At 44.1% G+C, this 20,840-nt stretch overlaps 2 protein-coding genes across 3 annotated transcripts in view; both read right to left on the reverse strand.

Annotated features, from left to right (window-relative positions):
- Nucleotides 1-1,918: 1,918 nt before the first annotated feature.
- Nucleotides 1,919-20,840, reverse strand: part of LOC121595708 (E3 ubiquitin-protein ligase TRIM9) — a 118,086-nt gene continuing 99,164 nt past the window's right edge. For both annotated transcript variants that reach the window (XM_041919884.1, XM_041919883.1), the window contains 3 exons: nt 12,534-12,672; nt 6,158-6,391; nt 1,919-6,016 (listed from right to left, as the gene is read on the reverse strand). In XM_041919884.1, the coding sequence (XP_041775818.1) occupies nt 5,727-6,016; nt 6,158-6,391; nt 12,534-12,672 (663 nt within the window). In that variant the 3' untranslated portion in view covers nt 1,919-5,726. The remainder of the gene's footprint in view (nt 6,017-6,157; nt 6,392-12,533; nt 12,673-20,840) is intronic.
- Nucleotides 8,252-11,762, reverse strand: LOC121595707 (interaptin-like). Its single transcript, XM_041919882.1, has 4 exons — nt 11,383-11,762; nt 10,681-11,322; nt 8,558-10,602; nt 8,252-8,435 (listed from the first exon to the last, which is right to left on the reverse strand). The coding sequence occupies exons 1-4, from the start codon at nt 11,593-11,595 to the stop codon at nt 8,387-8,389; spliced, it is 2,949 nt and encodes a 982-aa protein (XP_041775816.1). The 5' UTR covers nt 11,596-11,762; the 3' UTR covers nt 8,252-8,386.

Genomic DNA, 20,840 nt, shown 5'->3' on the forward strand with positions numbered 1-20,840 from the left:
ACAACATTGAGGCTGAGGTGCGCGCAAGGATGCTAGCTGCCATTCGGTCTACCAGAGAAAGCAATTAATCTCAAATAAAGTGTCACGACGGGCGAAGCTGGTACCACATCTGACGAAATTCTCTCAGCCGCATTCGAGAGGAAGATGCTCCGAATGGTCTTTGGCCCCGTATGTGTGGAAGGACAAAGGATGAGCCGATATAGGGATGAGATGAGCGGGGATTTCATTGTCCTGCAGCGCCGTAAAGTCCTTCTAGGCCGTCCACAAGAACAGAAGAGATGTGTTAAGTTAAGTTAAGTTAAGTAAGTAGTTAAGTAGGCTAGATGGCATGGAGTCGTCCACCATTAACTCCACCAGCGGAAACATGGATTGGCAGACGAAACCGCGAGACCGTAAGAGCATTGGAATAGCAACCAACAGCATACCAACACCGCGAAGTTTAGAAATTCTAGTTGGATTCTAAATGAGTCTAACCAAAAAGACTGTCGTTGAGTCCACTTACCGTCACATACAGTTCACAGAAGAAAGAGTCAATAAATTGTCCCAAAATTATCAGAACCCCTGAAAACCTCTGTAACAGTATTAGACAAAGCCAGTTTCATATGACTTTGTTCAGATTGGCACGTTAAGTCTTTGAATAATTTACCTCAGTAATATTCTCTTCCATGTCTTAGCAAAGCTAGAATAAAACTTGATGATGCTCCGGACTCTTTACAATATTACAAACAGTCTTTCCCGCATTTCAGCTGTCACAATCGACCAGAGGAAGACGTTGTTCGAATATGGGCGTTCTTCTTGATTCAAGTTTGAACATTAAACAGCATATCGATGACGTTGTAGCCAGAGGAAAGCAACTACTTGGCGTGGTTATCCGGACAACTTATGAATTCCGCAACCCCATATGCATCAAAGCTGTCTACAATAGCATCGTTCGTTCGGTTCTGGAATATTCGTGCGTAGTCTGGAGCCCAACTACCGCTTCTTCAATTGCCTGACTTGAGGCGATTCAACGTAAGCTCACGCGATATACCCTAAGCCTACTTCCCTGGCAGTATCGCAATAATATTCCTCCTTATGCTGCGTGGTGCCGTCATCTAGGCCTTGAACCTCTTTCGGTTAGAAGACGCAATGCACTGTGCTCTTTCATCGCTGGTTTGCTAAATGTCTCTATTGAATCATTGCCTTTGTTGCATCGAGTCGATATCTATACACCATCCCGAACACTTAGGTCTAGAGATACTCTCGTTCGAGCGCTGGCTGGTCGGTCTGACCCTATGTTCCGCATGTCGGCTGTATTCCACACTGTTTCGGATTGCTTCGACTTCAGCATCTCAACTCAGTGCTTCAAGGAACGTCTTCGGCTTCTACCGTGGCCACAGTGAATTGCGATACGAATCTTGATTTTCCTATGATTTTTTTTTTTGGTGTACTGTTACCCATCTTAATAAGGCCATACGGCCCGTTGAAAAAATCAGGAACCGAATATCCCTCCCTTCTAATGAGAACCTACAATAAAGGGTAAACACGACGTAAAAAAACGAAAATACATAATAACAATAAAATTCAATGTTAAAATAATTCCTATTTCTTTCAATATATTGTAACCACAAAAGAGGGTGTGTATTTTGTAATTACCCAAAAATAATCGCCTTTTTCTATGTTTTTAATACGCTTTTATTACTGATCAATGTGTGTATTACCAAAGGATTACAAATGCCGTCACTACGCCGCTGCTTTAGTATAGTAGTGTTTGGTGTGTCTCTGTGTGTGAGTAGTATTCGTAAAATGTTTAGCTACGATATTTTTTTCCTCCATTTTATCCTCTTTCTTAATCTCTCTCTCTCTTCCTCTCGAAAAGCTCTCCGGTTGATTAGCTGCAAATGTTAATTTACGCTCCTCCTACGGTGATGTTTTTTTCTTTCTCTCTCTCTTTTTCTCTGATCAATGTTCCACCATGATGGAGCCATTTTGTTTTCGTTTTCTACTTCTGTTCTGTTACTATGTTAGTTATCGTTCTCCTTATCTTATGGTTCACCTGTTTGATATTTTCATGTTTCGTGTGTTTAGGTTTCAGCTACGCAACTATTTTCATTTTTGTTTATCAGTTTTGCATTTGCATTTCACAATGGTTAATTTATCAGAAGCTCTTTGTTAGTTTGGGGTTTTCTCGCCGCAATCGGTTTGTCATAAACGTTACGCAAAAAGCGAGCAAATACATTTCGGTATAGGAATCTAGCACATCTGTATCTCTACTGTTCGTTGCTTAGCTGTACATGTTGCAGTGGGGAGTGTGGTTTGGATATAACATTTATCCTCACGTTTTTTGTTTCTTTTCCAATTAAGGTTTTACTTCGTTCAAGTTATTGATCTAATGAAATGTTTTATTTTTCTCCTCTGTAATGTAATGTGTATCGAATTTAGCATGTGATGCTGTAAAGATCCAATCTCACATTCGTTCTGTTCGCTTCGTTTTATCAGAAGTTTAATGTTTTCGTTTTGTCATCGTTTGCTTGTGTGTTCGCTTCGTGTTAGAATGGAATACATTTAGGATACTTTTGTTTTATCTCTTCCTTTCTTTAAACTGGCAAACAAACACATCGCAATTTCGTTGCGATGTTCGTTTGTCTTTCCATTAACTAGTTCGCGTTAGTCGATAAAATAACTTAGCCAATACATCACTTTACACTTTGTACAAAATTAACGGCCATTTCCTTCACTACCACACACACACACACGCCGGTTCATTCTTCCTGTACATTGTTGTGATTATGATTATATTTTTGCAGTGTTTTTCGTTTGCATTCGTTCGCTTTCGCAATGCCTATGTGGGTGTGTGTGTATTGGATGAAAATTGTTTTCTTTTTTTTCACTATTTTATCGATTTCTGCTTTCCTTGCGTTACAGCGCTTGTGCGTGTGTTAGTGATTGAGTTTCATTGAGTATTAACGAGCCATTTATGTTCATTTCGGTTTTTGTTTTAAATCAACACTCATTTAGATTCAATATTCATCCTACGCTCGGTTTCGATTCCAGTTCGTTCATGCTTAAAATGAATTAATCGTGCAAATGATGTGCTCGAAATACAATTAAAAAAAAAACACAGTTCGTTTGTATATATTTACAAAGTGTTGTTTCTCCGTGTTTATGTTTTGCTCACATTTACAGATGCAGCAGCAAAACGGCTGTTTGATTTTAATCTGCTGCCTTTCCTTTTTGTTGCGTTTGTGAACGAGTTTAGTGTAATAAATTAAAAATCACCCCATCTGGGGCGTGATGCATAAATAATGGGGTTTTTTTTGTGTTAAAACTCACACAATCAATGTGTCACGTAATGCGTCACAACTAAAGATAAATATGATTTACCTCGATTTACCTCCAGTCCCGAAAACAAACCAAACAAATACAAAAGACAATGCACAACTCGATCAAGCTGCAATAATGAACCACAAATAATTGATCACCAATATCGCGTGCACATCCAACGCAGAGAGAAAACATGGTAGAGATCATCACACACAAAGGTCAGGCCAGAACATAATTCGTTTAATGCGAACGTGTTATGCTGACCCGTGCAAACGGTTGAGCAGCCACCAGCATCACCGTTCCATAATTGGACAGACGCGTTTCCGTGTTTTCAGTACCAATCAACCTTTCGGTACCAAATTGACAATTCACTCAGTGTACGGACAGGTTGGAAAGAAGGTAAAATAGGAACTCTATCCATTATGGCCGCTATAGTGGCTGTTGTTTCCTGCCCGGGGACGATTATTTCGAACGATAATTCAATATGCTGCTGTTCCGCGCTTATGCTTGATTTCTGGCACTATAAATACAACTTTTACCCTTTTATTGTACTGTACCTCGAGGCATTCATTCATTGATAATAATAGTTGTTGTGCTGCGCTTGCACAGAGCAGCATATTAATCGATTTCAAATCGATTTCACACGTCCCGCTTTCCTATCCATAATACGCACCCGGAGTGTGCAGGAGTTTTATTTTAAAATCTGGTACGTCCCCGGCTTTACCTTCCGCAATTAACAGGGGCTCACTTTTTTATTACGGTCATTATTTTGCAGCATTCCATGCTTCCTTCCCATCATTCGCTATCGAATACTTGCCAATTAATAAATCGCCAACGGCCGGAAAACCCGCTTACTTCCCCCTTCCCACTCTCTTCCGCACATTCATTTGCAACTCGTTATGCTGGGCGTTGTGTTTATCATCAACGAGGGTGCTGAATTTTTCATCGAGCATCCTTTAACGATTGGTCGGTCAGTTGGTAACGAAATAAAAAAAAAGAAACTAGCTGACCCGGTTTTAATCGTGTGTCATCGTTATTGATCGCTGCATTGAAAAATCATTTGAAAAAAAGACATGTTGCTTTTCCAATTGCATTTTTAAAAGCAAAGGAAAGCAAATAAATCCAAACATGCACAAATTGAAACATGATACATATTGATTTCCTCTCCATGCCGGATTACTAATTCGGGGAAAAAATGAATCTTTTGAGCGAAAAAAGCTAAAAATTCTGAAAGGGATTAATTAAAGCCTAGCTTGTTGTAAACAAAAAGCCTCCAACTGTATGATGTAAAATAAATAAAATGCCACGCTAGTTGGATAGCTCCTCCAACGGATAGGTCCTCCAGGCACAGAATAGTATGCAAATGGGAGTGTGTGCTAGCGTTATCTTGTATCAAACCCGAGTGCAAACACTGGTTTGCATTAGCATACCCAATGTTAATCGACCGCGATCCGTCCGCGGTGTATTATTACTGTTTTCTTTTCCTTTGTGTGTTGTGCATTAATTGGGCGCAGCTTGGCAACGTGCCCCATAGCGCCTGCACGTGCCTGCCCGCAAAGGTAACGAATTTGCCGCTTTCACTGCCAGCCGGTACGTTCAAAGATTGAGCTGATTTGGGGTTTCTTTGGTACGCTACGAGAGGGAGAGAAAGAAGGCTTACTCGAATGGGCTTAGAGCCGTGCCCGAGAAATTACCTTTCGGGTTGTGATCTTCACGACCAGGGCAGGGGGATTTGGTAAACGAGCAAAATGCAAATCCTGCGCTAGAGCTCATCTCCCACCGTGCCGATATGTGGCTGTGGCTACCAATTCGGTACATTTCTATTAGCATTTCCTGCCCTCCCCAGCAAGGGTACGGAGCGAGCTAAGGTTGCGAAAAAATCGTGTCCAGTGATGAAAACCGAGCGATAAAGATGGCGCTCGGTCCGGTTCGGGGTTCATGCCTGTGGGAGAGACATGCCCATGCAGTTCAGAGCTTAACCTTTTTACCTCTACCTTTCTTCTCTTTCTGCTGCTGCGGTTGGGATTTGGTTCGACATTTGATATTTGTGTAGCGATTATGAGCGAGCTGTACAAATTGTGTCACCGCATGGGAACGTATGGATTCGGGTCAGTGGTTCTAAAATCAGAAGGAAACATACATACGCATAAAACAAAAACATAAATGCTTCTCTTAAATGCTAACCTCCTCATTTGTCTGTGACTGACTTATTTAAAATAAAAAAAAAGCTTCTTAAACTACATTCTCTACTATTCTAATTTCTACACGCCACAAGCTATATGCAAGAAAGGAATCGCGTCTCCTCGCCACCATCATTGTCTGCTATCTCTTACCCGTGCCCCGTGGGCGTACGACAGAAGCCGATGGGGGGGTGGGTGTGTTGTGATGTGTGTTCATCTTATCGATCCGTGTAACCCAACTCCCTAGTGGTAGTCCATCCGCGGCGCATCCAGGCCGGTGTGCAGGGTCAGCGTTACGCCACGATTGACGCTGACGGCCGGATAGAACACGCCGTACAGATCGCGGAACGCCACCGAGCCCTGCGGCATCTCGTTCACGATGAAGTGTAGCGTGTGCCGTTCGAGGTCAAGCAGCACGCCGACCGTACTGCCCGTCGAGATGCCACCCTCGACACGCCGCTCGTGCACGCTGTTGTGCTGGAACCAGGACCGCTGCCGATCGATGTACATCGCAAAGCCCTTGTCGTCTTTGCCTGTCCGTCCGCAAGGCGAGGTGCAAAGAAACAGACAAACAACAAACAGAAGACACATTAGTTGTGGCGCGTATGAGGTAACACGCTGGCGCAGAGCATCACCACCATCATCAGCGCAGCAAACGTACGAAGAGTACCTACCTAGCATCTTATCGCGGGCCACATCTAGCCGCGCCACGCCAAAGGCCGGATCCGTGTCGGCGGTATACTTGTCGATGGTAAACTCCCAGTAGTGGACGCCGCGCGAAAACCCGACCGACCCGAGCGCCACCCGATGCTCCCAGCCGTCCGCCGAGACGGTTTGGTTTTCGCTCGAGAAGTTCAGCCCGGAACAGGGGCCACCGCTCAGGACCGAATCGAATGTGAACCAGGCAACTGGAAAGAAAGGTACGGGGTTAGAAAGTGTGCTCTTTTGTTTTGCTGTCGAGAGTGCAAAGATACATCGTAAACGGTGGTGCGATTGATGTGATGGCACTTGGAAGATGAAACGGAACTTCATTTTCTGTAACCAGTGCTGCAAAATGACAATGTCATAACAAAATTCTGACTGAAACAAAACCCATGTCAGCGTCCCGTACTCAACTGTGATAATCAGAGGTGATACTCAAACAGATGGTGTGAGCAATACATGCGTGGTGCCATTTTAGCAACCAACGCATGGTCAGTCATTTTGTCATGACTTTTTTTTACTGTGATCAGTTCTGCAAAATGTCACTGACATAGTCATGACAAATTCCAACTGAAATACAATCATGACAGCGTCACGAGGTCTACTGTGATGATCAGAGGTGAGGCTCAAATCAGAGGTGAGGCTTGGTCGTGACATTTTCTCTCGGTGATCATCACGATAGTCATGAGAGATATGCAGTGTGTGCGAGTGGTTCCAAGAAACAAAATGAGCATCTTTTCTCGGTTTTTTAATCCGACGGTCTGTCTTGATGGTCTATCAAACCAGACAGAGCGAGAAAGCATGCTCATTTTGCTGCTTGGGACTACACGCCCAGTATATTCCAAGAATTTCGTGATTATCACCGACTGAAAATGTCATGACCAAGTGAGTGACTAAGAGTTGGGTGTTAAACAAAATGTCATCAAACATGTGATTAGTCCACCAACCGTTTGAGAACGGTCACATCTGATCATCTCAGTTGTGTACGTGAGCTGACTTAAACTACGTTTCAGCCATGAGTGTTGGTGACTGTAACAGTGGCATTTGGTAGCACCGTTCACAGCCAGAAAAAGTCATGACTATGCCGGTACTAAGCTCAGCTTGTCAGTCAGAGTATCGGGTTTGACTCAACCACTCGCACGTCGCGTTCGGCTTGTCATGACGCACTTTCTTTGAGTGTCGGTATTGAACATCAAGCTACCACGAATATGTTCACTGTTTTTGGTGCTGATTATCACGTGATTGTCATGACATTTTGAAGCGCTGTATGTAGCACATTATAATGTTTAATGTATTTAATGCATTGTATTTTTTCTTTAGCTAACTATTTGCAAAACACTCATCCACATTACTGGATTAAATAGTTCGAATTTCAACACGAAACACTTGCCCCCAGTTGGATGAGACCACCACCAAACGCAGGATGCTATCAGGTGCGAATTTATTCCACCGTCTAAATTCCCCCAGTGCGTAACGAAGCTTGACGAAGCGTAACAACATTGCCGCTTCTTTTAATGCTACATCAAATTCTTCACCATCACACACTGACCCTTTTCGTCGAATGTTATTTACAACAACTCTTCCCAGCCCGCCGGCTGGCAAGCACCGTGAAAAGCGGCATTTAAGCTACACGCACAACCTCAAAGGCCGGTATGCAAACAGAGAGAGAGAGAGCGAGATATTGAAAAAAGCGCTACATTTACCGCAAATACCTCACCCAAAATGGAGTTACATTCACAAGCATAGGGTTGAGTTGGCGAAATGGGGATACGGATGGGTGACCGCCGCACCCACAAGCACCGAAGGAGTCAAGGATTAAACGGGGTACGTGCGCGGTACGGCGAAGGGGTTTTGGCCGTGCGGGAAGCAATTTTCCAGTTCGTTTTAAGCATCACTGCATTCGATAAATACATAACCGAAATGGTGGTGAGGAGCATGAGGAGATGGAGATGGGATTTTTCCACTCCTACTATTCATCACACACAACAGATTTGACGGTAGAAACTGTTAGATCCGACGCAGAGCAGCAACCTTCAAATAAACGATAAACCATCCCCACCGGTCTGTTTAGTTCTGGTAAATCTGAAATACACTTTAATTTGTCTGAGTTTGTGCGAATTGTTGGGTGTTTGTGTTCTGCATCAAGTGAACCTCGATCAAGTGATGAAACACGCTCGTCACGAGACGCTGGCTTCCAATTTTCACCGACCAGATTTCTTCACATTTTCCATCCATTTGATCGTTCGACGCCTGCAACAAATAAACGATGAAAATGGATGGTAACTTTGTATCGTCCCGCAAAACGATGTGTGTATGGTTTTGTGTGGAGTGTTCTACAGACCACCCTCAACCGTTCTCAACATATCCCCTACCTTTGCACATCCAGCGCGTTCGAGTGTCTGTTATCGTCACTGCCAACCGACATCGATTGGTGCAGCGGTATGGTCGATGGTCTTGTACCGTCCGTGCCCACCCATCCGCTCGGCCGAGACAGATGACCCGCCGTGTGGCTGGCGGTTCTAGTACGGTTGTCCTGCTCCTCCCCTTTCTCCTCCTGCACCTCCTGCACGGACATGCAGTGGGCCGACACGGACGTCACCGACTGGTGGTGGCTGGTACGGTTCGTCAGCTCCATGTTCATCATGACCCGTGCATCCGTGATGACCTGCCAGCACTTGGTCATGCTGTTGGCCAGCACGGTCACATTCCTCCCGAGCACGGCGTTCTTACGCGTGATGGCACTGCAAATCTCCTGCAGCAGCACGTACAGCTCCGCCACCAGCAGCACCTCCAGCCCGTCCTGCGCTATCTTGAACGCTATCGCCTGAATGCAGTCACACTCAACCCCCGGCTGCCTGCCCATCATGGCCGCCAGCGTGCAGCGCTTGCTGAGGTTCTCCTGCAGCTGCTCCAGCTTTTCCAGCGAGCTGTTCAGCCGTTTCTTGTGCCCGACGGACGTTTGCGAACCATCGTTGTCGCCATTGTCGGACTCATCCCCCTCCTCCGCCTCTTCTTCCTTCTCGTCCGATGGTTCGGCCTTAATTTCCTCCGTTTCCTTCTCGTCCTGCTCGCTGCCCAGCTCTTCCTTGATGGACAGTGGCTCGAACTCTTCCACCTCGTCGCTTATTCGGACACTTTTTCTCGGTTCGGGCAGGACGTCCGACACGAGCCGGGCGACTGCTTCTCCTTCGCACGCCTCCAGCCGGACCCGCAGTTCGGTCAGCTCTTCCTGACATGCCCGTCCATCATCATCGGCAGCTGCTGGGACCGACGACACGGTGTCCAGCTTATCTTGCAGCTTTTTAATCAGTTCGTTCTTTTCCGCCAGCTGAGATAACAGCGCGCTCATCTCGGCACCATCGACGCTGGTCGCTTCCGCCGTCGCAGCAACACTCTTCCTATCCACCGCTTCCTGTAGCGTCTTCAATTTCTGATCCCGCTCCAGCAGCTCCTTTTCGAGGTTTGTTATTCTTTGAAGAAGGTTCGCATTTTCCGCACTTGCCTCAGCTGCCGGACTGGCGGTCACAACAGCCTTCGAGGCATCATCATCCTTCAGCCTGGAAATGGTTTGCTCCAGTTCGGAAATTTTGTTGACCTTCTCCGCACAGCACTCGCCACCGGTGGGCAGCGCGGTTGCCACCGGAACACTTGACGCAGCCGATTGCACCTTCTTTTCCAGCTCAACGATGCGAGCTTTGTTTTCGGACAGCTCTTTTTGAAGCTTTTCATTTTCCTTTTGCAACACGCTTAGCTTCTCATTTGCGGCAAACAGTTCCAGCTGCCCAGCAGGTGCGTCGGAAACGCTGGCTAGCTGCTCCAGCTGCAGCTTCACACGTTCCAGCTCCTGTCCGTCTGCTGTGGAAGACGCTTGCAGTGCTTCATACTGGTCCGTTGCTTCCTTTAGCTGCCGTTGACAGTCTGTCAATTCTCGCCGCAGATCTGCCATCTGTTGCTGTTGATCGGCGTTGACTTGCGGTGAAGAATTGAAGGATTCAGCAGCTACCGCTGAAGTTACGCGCAGCGAAGCGTACTTGTCCGCTGACTCCTGTAGTTGGCGTTTACAGTCCGTCAATTCTTGGCGCAGATCCATTAACTGTGCGTCTGTATTGTCTTGCGGGATCGATTGCGGTTGACTGGCAGTCAGAGCTTGCAGCGAAGCGATTTCTCGTTTCAGATCCTCAATGTTTTTAAGCTGTTCGGGACAATTCGGACAGGCAGCGGGCTTTTCAAAGGATATTGTCTCAACTAACTCAATACCGGCATCATCATCTTGAGCGACATTCAGTGTCGCTGTGGTTTGCGAACCGTCATGATCTTCCGTCGACTCATCGAAAAGACGATCTTGGGAGGATCGATCGAACGTTAGCACCTGACGTTTCAATTGATTCAGTTCAACTGATTGTTGTTCGTACATGTTCTGAACCACGTGGATAGCAAAAACAATATCTTTAACACACCCGAAAATTCAAAAAAACCCTCCCAAACTGCCACTTACCACCAACATTTCAATCTGCTCCTCGCACATCTCCCGACGGTGCAGTTCCTTATTCAGGTCCTGCTTCAACTCCACGGCTCGCAAACGGTACTGCTGGGCCCGGTGCAACTCTTCCGCCAGCTCCCGCTTCTGCAGCGTCAAACTGTCGTACTCCGCCTTAAACAGTGCCAGCTCACCCTCCAGCCGGTCGTAATCCTTCGCCTTGAACTTGAGAAAGTTGTTCTCAGCCTCCACGGTGACCTGATTGTCGCCGACCGACGATGCGGCCGCCGTTTGCAGCTGGTTGCGCAATATCTGCATCTCATCCTCCAGATTTTCATTACAGTCCCGCAGATCAATAATCATCTGGCTGATTTCGGCAAGCTCCGCCTCGTCGAACTGGTTCGTCTGGCGCTGCTGCTCCTGGCAGGCACCGATGCGCTCAATTTCCGCCCGAAGCAGTCGATTTTCTTCGTCCAACGCGTTCAATTTTTCATCCAGCTGCTCAGTTCTTTTGGTAAGGTCCGCCTTTGTCTGCTCCAGCGCTTCGATGGAACTGTTTCGCTTTTTTATCTCATCCCTTAGGCTCAGGATGTAGTCGGCAAGATTGCAGGCATCCAGCCGAACTAAGATTTCTTTCGTAAGTTCCGCACCGGAAAAGGACTAATGCGGAAGTAATTATACAGATGTTTTGCGCCCCATACCCGTTACAAAAAGTCTTACGTGAAGTGGCGCCTTGGCGGCTTGTGTTAGGGCCCTGTTTGCGACGTCCCCGATGAACTGGGACTGCTTCAGCACATCGAGCGACCAGGCCCGGGTGTCGTAGCACGAGCTGTACGACTTCAGCACTGCATCGCTGCGCTTCCGGCTCGGCAGTTTCGGGTCTTCGTTCAGGAACGCAACGCTTAGAAACTGCTTCTGCGTTGTGTAGGCCATTTTTGCAGAAGCATATGTGTGTGTGTGTGTGTGTGCTGCTTAATTTATTACCCGGACAGCACGGAACCTAAGATGCTATTTGCAACCAAAACCCTACACTGTGGTGCGCTCGTACAACTTTCTCGGCCTCGGTCGATCAGAGCCTGCTAGGTGGATGGGCAGCATTTGATGAAAAGCCAAAAACATCGGTTGCTAAGCAACACACACACACACACACACACACTTTGCTATTGCCCGCCGGTGGCATAAAATTGCTTTTTAAATAGGCTCATATTTTCATCTCATTTGACAAACCCGAAAGTGCTCCACAACCGAGAGAGCATGGCGCAAAAGTGACACTAATGAGAAGACGGCATCATTATGTCCTTGGCAAGAAAACACTTCACTTGGGTAGGTGTGTAGTGTGAGTGAGTGTTGCTTTGCATTTGGTGCCATACAAACCTGCCGAGTCCTTGCACTGGAAGAAACAAAAACGTAATTTTCTTCACCATAAAACAGCAGTAGTAGCGGCAGAGCAAGCAACCAAAGGGGCTTTAGCTACCGAGCTACCGAGAAAACAAGTGCTTAATCTGTGTGTTTGCAAAATACGACCACCGCCCGGATGGGTACACATTATTGTCAAGCATCGTGCCACACAACACAACAGTGCCAGCAGTAGTGGCGGCAGCAGCAGCAGCAGCAGCAGAGAAAAGCCACTCTCATCTATCTCCGAGTAATCCTACGTCCCTTGACGGCTTGAGTTTTTCCTACTTTTTTTTGCCAGCCCCCTGTGTTACTGTGTTTTCCCGACGATCTTCACTTGTGCTTCACTTTATTTCAATCAACCACCGTCACGATGTGTGCTGTATGTGTGTGTGTGTGTGTGTGTGTGTGTGAGAGAGAGAGTGTGTCCACAGTGCTTGAAAAACAACAGACCGACCGACCGGCCGGCGACTTACCTTCTGCCGTCTGTAATCCAATAAGCTCGGAGTATTCACCCTCGCCAGTGTTGTTGAAGGCTTTAACACGTGCGTTGTACATCGAGTTGAAGTGCAGCCCGTCGACGGTGCAGATCGTTTCCTTGCCGCAGTAGACCTCCTGCCAAGAGCGCATATCAAAGGGAGAACAAATAAAAACAAAGGAAAATGCTTTAATGAAGGAGTTATGTGCATATAATTTTATGTAATGTTTTTAGCAGAACTTTTTTGTGTGCAATACTTTTATGTTTTGCTTTGATTTAAATTTATTTCCTATCATATTCAGATTTTTAAAAGACTGCCGCCCAGCTCCACACCCAAACGACTCGAAACACAAACACAACAATTGCGCAACAAACTCTGTCTGGTCGTGGTTGGCCATGGAATGAATATTTATGCATCTGTCGATCCTGTGTCTGGTTTGCCGCATCAATAGTACTACCACCAGTCCACCGGGCAGAATGATGCAGTCCCCGGGCAAGTTGAGTAAAAAGGAGACGCGTTTTGAATTTTTAATTCCACGTTTCAGTGTGGCTATAAGCAATCCTTTGCCATTCTCTACCATACCAGGTACGTCCACCAGCCGATGCATTTTTTTTTTTATCATTACCTAGCGGTTGAGGGTGTCACAAGGTGGTTGAGCATCTTCGCCCTTTACAATCCTTCCACCCCGAGAGGAGGAAATAGGGACTAAAAGAGAAGCTCAACAAAACACACTTCCCGAGATGGAATGGATGATACCGCTCACGAAGGTGACTCATGTAAATTTTATACCATTTGTATCGAAAAACTCAGCATGGATGGGAAAATCCCGCAGTAACGAAGCTCCGGGCTTGATGGAGATTTTAATGATTTGAAGCATGAGCATGATGGAGGGTGAGGAAATACAAACAATACACACACATACTGTGGGATGGTGGAAGGATAAGTAAAGGTAGCGAAAGAATAGGGAAATGGATATTGTAAGACAAGTTTGTAAAAGAGGAGACTGTACAAACAGTGTACAGTACAGTAAAAGGCTTTTGTTATTGTATTGGTATGTGATGAGGGACGAAAAATAACATCAGTTAGCAAGAATTGCTAGCGCACGCGGTAATGTTTGATACAATTGAGCTTTATAAAGTATTTTGAGGGACAAAAAGATTCTGAGTAGTGTCCTTAAGAAAGGATACAATTTATCTCTTCATCTTATACCGTTTGCCATCTTAACTAGAATCTTCGAATCTTCTTTTAAATCATTGTTTGGTATTTAGAGGGGTTTTCAGGGGAGCTGATAATTTTGGGACACTGTCTAGATTCTTTCTTTGGGACAATAAATTGGACATAGGAAATTTTAATTGAAATTTAAATAAGTCTGTTCACAAAGGTTTCCGTAGAGTCTGCTTACAGGGTTTCCTACGATTTATTGGTCGGTTCCCATCAATTTTTGGTGGGTTACCATATTTTTTTGGTGCGTTCCCACGATTTTTTGGTCGTTTCCCAGAATTTGTTGATCAATTTGTATTATCCAATCCAATATCCAATCGGAAAACACCAATAAATTTTGGGTACGAACCAAAAATCTATGGGATACGACCAAAAAATCGTGGGAACGCACCAAAAAATCATGGGAACTGACCAATAAATCGTGGAAAACCCTGTATTGTCACACAATGTTCACTTTCCTTAAAAAAGAGTGAAGAAAATGTACCAAAATTATTAGAACCTCTGGAAAAAGCTTGTAGTTATGCTTGTAATGGTTGAGAAAGAAAGGCAACTTTAGATGTTATAATGAAAACATTCTAATATATAGAAACATATGTCAGCTGAATATTTGAATATATTGACTCACAAGGAAATAAACTTGTGTACAAAATGTATTTTTACGGATTTTATAAACATATTTTTTGTTTAATTGCTAATGAATGCAATGAACTATTTGCTTCATGTTGTAGTATATCTTTATCTGTAGAAAAGATCAAAATTTCAAACTATATGGATAAGCAACAAAATAATATCAATTTAATTATACTTTTCCACTCAATTTATGTCTAATTTAAACAATAATCATCTAAACTCCCTCTTAAGGATCGTTCTCTACTGCATCACCACATACATGCATCGGGTTCTAACGATTTCGACCCACTTTATCAAACTGGTGTGTTGCGCACCATATCAACCCCACACCTTTTGCGCTATCTACTTTCTGCGGCTCAACTCTACGAACAATTTTGATAAAATGTGTAGCTGAGATAAACATCTTCTTCTTCTTCTTATTCTTTTTGGCTCAACAACCGATGCCGGTCAAGGCCTGCCAACCCACTTGGGGCTGGCTTTCAGTGACTTATTGATTTCCCCCCATAGCAGGATAGTCAGTCCTACGTATGGCGGCACGGTCTATTTGGGGCTTGAACCCATGACGGGCATGTTGTTAAGTCGTACGAGTTGACGACTGTACAATGAGACCGGCTGAGATAAACATACACGCAAAAAAACAAACTAGCATCCCCAAAATATTAGTCCTTCATTCACCGCCAGCCTTCGTTGCAATAACCGCATCGAACGCGTTATCATACCCCCTCTCTCCCTTCTCCCTTCCATGTGTGTGTCTGAAAGATGCAAAGTGTTGGGCAACGTCACACGGACATGATACGGTCGGTGCACATGGCCTGCGGCAGCTATGTCGGGAAAATGGTTCAGAGCAGAGATGGGACGAGTCGACTGTCATTGCAGCAAAATATTACACCAGCTACCGCTACCACCACCACTGCGCTACTAGCTAGTTCTGCTAGCAGCGGGTCGGTTCACAGGATCTTAAGGTTGCTTTAGACCTCGTGTGAAAGTGATCGTGATTTTTTTTTTGTTATATTTCATTGCATATTTATCAGAATATGGCTTATCGTACGACAAAAGAAATGATATTCAATTCTTCCAACTATTTAGTCTTTGGAACATATTGAAATAATGAATTAGATACATTTCCATGTGATTCCCCGTTAATAGAATAATAGTTCTTTCACCGTGAACAAAGCGGGAAATCACAAGGAAATGCATTTAATTTATTAACTTAACATTTTTTTATAATCTTGAAATTAAATATCCTTTATTTTAGTGTACGATAAACCATATTCTGAAGAATTTATTGAAATATACCAGAAGAACCTAAAATTTCTCGTTCAATTTCACTACGGCTCTAACGCGGGCTTAAGCCGGCAAGAAGTGCGGCAACCCGGAATGGCATTCCATAAGATATGAAAATCGTTCGGTCGCTGTGGTCTCGACATGAGTGCGGGGAAGTGCAAAAAGAGAAGGAATGTTGGCATAGATAAGGAAAGGCAAAAAAAAATGCACATACACACACTCACACTCTCTCTCGAAAGAATGATTTCAAAACGCGATAGAAGTAGGCGGCTGTATCTCACTGTCTCCGCATCCTCGTTTCGTCCTTTCTCTCTCTTTCACACTCAATGTGTGTGTGTGTGTCTGTGGGTTTATGCTATTTCGCAAGTGGGTTTGTATGTGCAATATTTCTTTATTTTCCTACTGAATGAACGTTTTTCATGATTCACTGCTGATACTACTTTTGCCTAGCCCGGTCTAATATTCGGAGGTGCTGGATGATGTGCCGGGAACCGGAACCGGGAACAAAAAGGTGGAACAATCTCTGGCGGTTGCACGTGGTGTGTCACGCGAGGCTTACGCCCTTGGCCTGGAGAATCACATCCCTCAGCCATTCCCTCCCAGGCTGGAAGGAATGTCATATTGCTACCGCAGACAAAATAAAGTCACTCGTTCCCCGGGCGCCACCAGCGCTGCGCTATTGTTGTTCTACGAAAAACGAAAGATTTTATGCACGGCTACCATCATCATGATCATCGTGTGACGTTGATTGTATGGCGGGTTTGAGGTGAGAATCAACTTAAATTGGGATCGCTGTGGTCTGTGAAACGAGTCGCGCGCGTTGATGGTACGAGCGGATTTGTGTGGTGGGTTTGAATTGGTAGAGCAAAGTTTTATTGCTCTGTTGTAGCAAGTTGAACCGGGTTGGGGTTTCCATAGGGAAAACAACATTATTCATATGTACGAGTTATATGTATAATAGTGCCAGCAAACATGTGGCATCTTTGTTTTGGTTTGAGGAATCAACATGAAATTTTTGAATAAATGACAAAAGCAGTTCATTTTAGTTTTAAGAAATCTTGAAACAAAACAAGCAGAAACCTTAAGTAATTCTTCAAAAGTACTAAAAAAAACTTTGTTCAATATGATGATGTTCTCGAGGTCCTTAGATTTATTTTGGGAAAATGTTTACTTAACAATACAAACACTTTCTCATGACTTTAAGTATTGAAGTAAAAAATATATAGTTTTTTTTTATTTTTCAGCCTAAAAAATCTATTGTTGTGAGCCAAGCAACATATTACTGCCTATTCTAAGAGATTAGCTATGAATGGAACGAATGCAGAATTTCTTACATTAGCTCTATATGGCGCTATTCTATCTAAAACCTTTGTGACATGAGGTCGCTAAATGTTTATTTAATTATACAACACGTAATGAAATGATTATATGATTCTTTTCGAAATATAATACAGAAAACAAGCAACGACACAATGTTTTCTGTCATTATTTTGAAATGCCTATTTATCGGAACGATTTTTCCAATTTTTTATTATTGCAATATCTGTGTAAAGAAGTATACTAATAAATCGTCCAAACATACGTAGGAGTGACATACAGATAGGTGAACGCACTTTTGAAGTCGTCCCAGAATTCACCTGCCTCGGGTCAAAGGCCGTCCACAAGGGCAGATGAGGCGTGGTAGGCCCTAACTGAGATTCATTCACAGCATGGTTAACAATATTGCTAAACATTGTACAGTTTTCAAACATTCAGTATCAATGTTAGGATTATATATCCATGTTTCATTGAATTATTTCAATAGAAGTATGGACAAGAGCAATATTAAAAGCAAGAATAATACTAAAACGAAATAATTAAAGAACCAATGAACATAAGATACGACAAAGACACAACACTCCAATACTCTGTACCGACACCAATATAATCGTCTAGAGATTCTAGAGGAGCGTAAAATGCATTCAAATCATATCTTCCTATAGTTCGGATAACCTATCCTAATCCAATAGAAATGCGTTAGCAGTGGCGGATTAAGGGTATCGGGGGCCCTAGGCGGAAAGATGAGTTGAGGCCCCCTGCAAATGGACTGTAGTAGGGGGGGGGGGGGGGGGGTGGTAGCTAAACTTGCTTGATGGGAGATTGAACTAAGGATTGAGGTGATAGGAGATTGAGTAAAATTTAAATGGCCCCTTCGTCACAGGCTCTAAAATTTTTGCTGACGGGGGGGGTGAGGGTGCACATGATTCGCCAGCCTCGGGGCCCCAACGGCCATCCTTCCGGGGGCCCTTGTCACTTGTACTCTGTCCATACGGCATACTATAGAATGGCGATCTACGGGGCCCCTAAATCGGCAAGGCCCCGGGCGACCGCCTTGTCCGCCTACCGTTAGATCCGCCACTGTGCGTTAGGAACGTTGGGGAAGTATCGTTTACTCAGCGAATTGAATAAGGACAGACTTCCATGTTCTACGGTTCAATCGTTTCTCTATAAAAGCTTAAAATTATATTTATATGATGGTTATGAATACCGATATACCATTCAAAAAAGGAGTGACTACAAAAAATGCATGCCTCACGACTGACACGATATCTAATGGATTTAAAGGTGCATTAAACAGGATTTTCTCTATTCACTATCACGAGCTAAATCACAAAAAAAACAAAGATAAACACGTCTTTAAAGCCAATGATATGCAAAAACCAGATGATTACGAAAGCCCGATAAATGAATATTCGGCCACAATTCATGTCCTACACACCGTGCGACACAACACACACACTCACGCGACCGGACCCGCATTTACACCGTCCGGAAAGAAAAGTCTCCACAATGAAGCCATGTTGCCGCCTGCAAGGGTGACAATTGACCGGTAGTGAAGCAGTTTTTCTTCTTTCCTGCAGAGACCGAAAAAAGAAAATTCCCCATCACACCCGCACAACAGAAGCGGAAGTGGTAAGGTAAGGGGTAAGGTAAGGACTTTACGAAACGACTGCCTTCAAAAAAGGTTTTCCCTTTTAATAAAGCAGGAACGGACTTGAATTCCATTATGTTGAAATACGTACCGTACCGAAAACAAAAATATAATGGTTGGGAAAAGCTGGGAGTGCTGCTAATTTGCCGTGCTACCCCCGATTTGGGAATTGTCCACCCATCAAAACCACAAACACCCCACACGGTAGACGCATTCACCCTGCTGCTACTGCTACTAGTACTACTACTACTGTTGGTACTAATACTACGTGTGCGAGTAGTTTCACCCTTCGCATTAGTCGAAAAAAAACACACCTTATCACTACCACTACGAGCATAACGTTACAATTTTCCTTCCCCAAAAGTACACGCGAACTAAACTCAATCCCCACACACCGTCATCATCATCATCTTCATCATGCCCATGAATGCCTTTGTCGCTGGAATGCATTAGTTTTCCCTCGTCCCAAAACTCCCGGAAACCATTTTCCCCTCGAGGGAGCATTCCAAGTTTACCGAAGGGGTTGGACGCCCGGGAGAGAGGGGGTTAGGTTTGAGGTGTTGCCTCGTCCCGAATCCGGCCACCACAATGTACAGGGTAGGTAGCAATTTATGTGCATTTTTGCCTCTAATGATCCGTACAAAGTCGACGTCGGGGACGGGCTGGGCCCGGCTGTTGATGGGGCAGGCAAAAGGTCAATCCGCTCCTTGAGCTGCTCCACCCCGACAGTTCTGACTGACTTCGGACACCGAACAGTGCCGCTCAACGGTGTAGCGGCTTATAGATGGTGCTGATAATGGTGCTACACCGATGTGGTAGTAGTAGTACTACTACACCCCGTTGACGAAGGTACGGCCTTTTACGGAGTGAGCAGGCAAGCAGGCAAGGTGTCAGCGTTAGGGTCCGCTGCTTGCTCAACTCAACCGAACTCACGTACTACTACTCACCCCGCGGTGACACTTTGATGTGTTGTGTAGGGCCTTTGGGTATGGAAAAAAAAGTAAGTTCAGCAGGCTCTAGAATTTCGACGCATGCGAAAGATTCCGTCGTTTCCTACGAACCGACCATGTGGACGGTGGTTTCCGGTGGGATTTCAAAGTTTACGACACGCACTATAATGGAATTCATTCCGTTCTTAGCATATTTCAGTGCCTGGAGATGGTGGTGATTTTTATGGACCAAGGCACAGCAGCAGCAGCAGCAGCAGCAGAGAAAGAGAGAGTTTGTAGTGCATTAATATGTTAGAAATGCTAGATGTGAGAGAATAAGACAAGTTAACGATCCATGAGCAGATAAAAGAGCAGTTCTATTTACTACAATAACTGCCTATATATGACACAGGAGTCACAAAAATGACCATTACAACTATAAACACGCTTAAAATGGCTTAGTGGAAAGATGGCGGCCCCAACTGGATAAAAGAAATGAAAGAGAAATGACAGTCAGTTCATATGTCAAGAACAAAAAGCTCACATTGATTCCACTGAGCTTTAAGTTTAACGCGTTAACGTCATCAGAAAAATATCGAGCAATATAGCTAGCTCGTAACATTCTTGAAGTCTTGAAATGAAAACCATGGCAACTACTATCCATAGGTTCTTAAGTAACGTCAACGTTTGACGTTAGTACTGAGCAAACCTAAAGACAACAGAAAACCGATTAGCGCCATCTAGCGAAACTAACTAAACTTAGTTTACATTAAATGTCAAGCCAGTAATAAATTGGGACAATAAAACGCACTTCAAACAACAAAATTTATGATTTTTTGATAAATAAATTGGATAACAAGGACTATAACCATTTTCTGCACTGTTCCAATTTCAGTATCTAGTTCGTCGAACTCCTGTCAAAACTGTGTGGAGTTCAAGTTCAAGCATATTTTTATTAAATAAATGTGTTACATGTATATATAAAAATAAAATAAGTTAAATAATTAAGTTCGATGTTACCTCTATTTACTCACGAAGGATAAAGTAATACGTCTACACAAAAGAGTAAGTGTATCAATTTCATGTGAAACATTGCTTTCTTCAAAAAAAAATACAGCAAACTGAGGTAAAAATAACCATTCTGACAGAGAGACGCTAATTCTTCCTGCATAATGTAAGTGCATTAGTGTGTTAAAATACGTTACATGCCTTCTGACGATCTTCAAATAGAGGCTTATATCAACATAAATCAGTACAAGGCACCTTATT

The sequence above is a fragment of the Anopheles merus genome, chromosome 3R (assembly GCF_017562075.2).
Source record: "Anopheles merus strain MAF chromosome 3R, AmerM5.1, whole genome shotgun sequence".
In the NCBI taxonomy this organism is placed as follows: Eukaryota; Metazoa; Arthropoda; class Insecta; order Diptera; family Culicidae; genus Anopheles; species Anopheles merus.

What these genes read in the sequence shown, in the direction of transcription:
- LOC121595707 (XM_041919882.1), bottom strand. Translation starts at nt 11,595, where the DNA reads ATGGCCTACACAACGCAGAAGCAGTTTCTAAGCGTTGCGTTCCTGAAC. An exon ending in AGCAGATTGAAATGTTGGTG is followed by an intron (nt 10,603 to 10,680) that starts GTAAGTGGCAGT and finishes CACGTGGTTCAG; the next exon opens with AACATGTACGAACAACAATC. An exon ending in AACGCGCTGGATGTGCAAAG is followed by an intron (nt 8,436 to 8,557) that starts GTAGGGGATATG and finishes TATTTGTTGCAG; the next exon opens with GCGTCGAACGATCAAATGGA.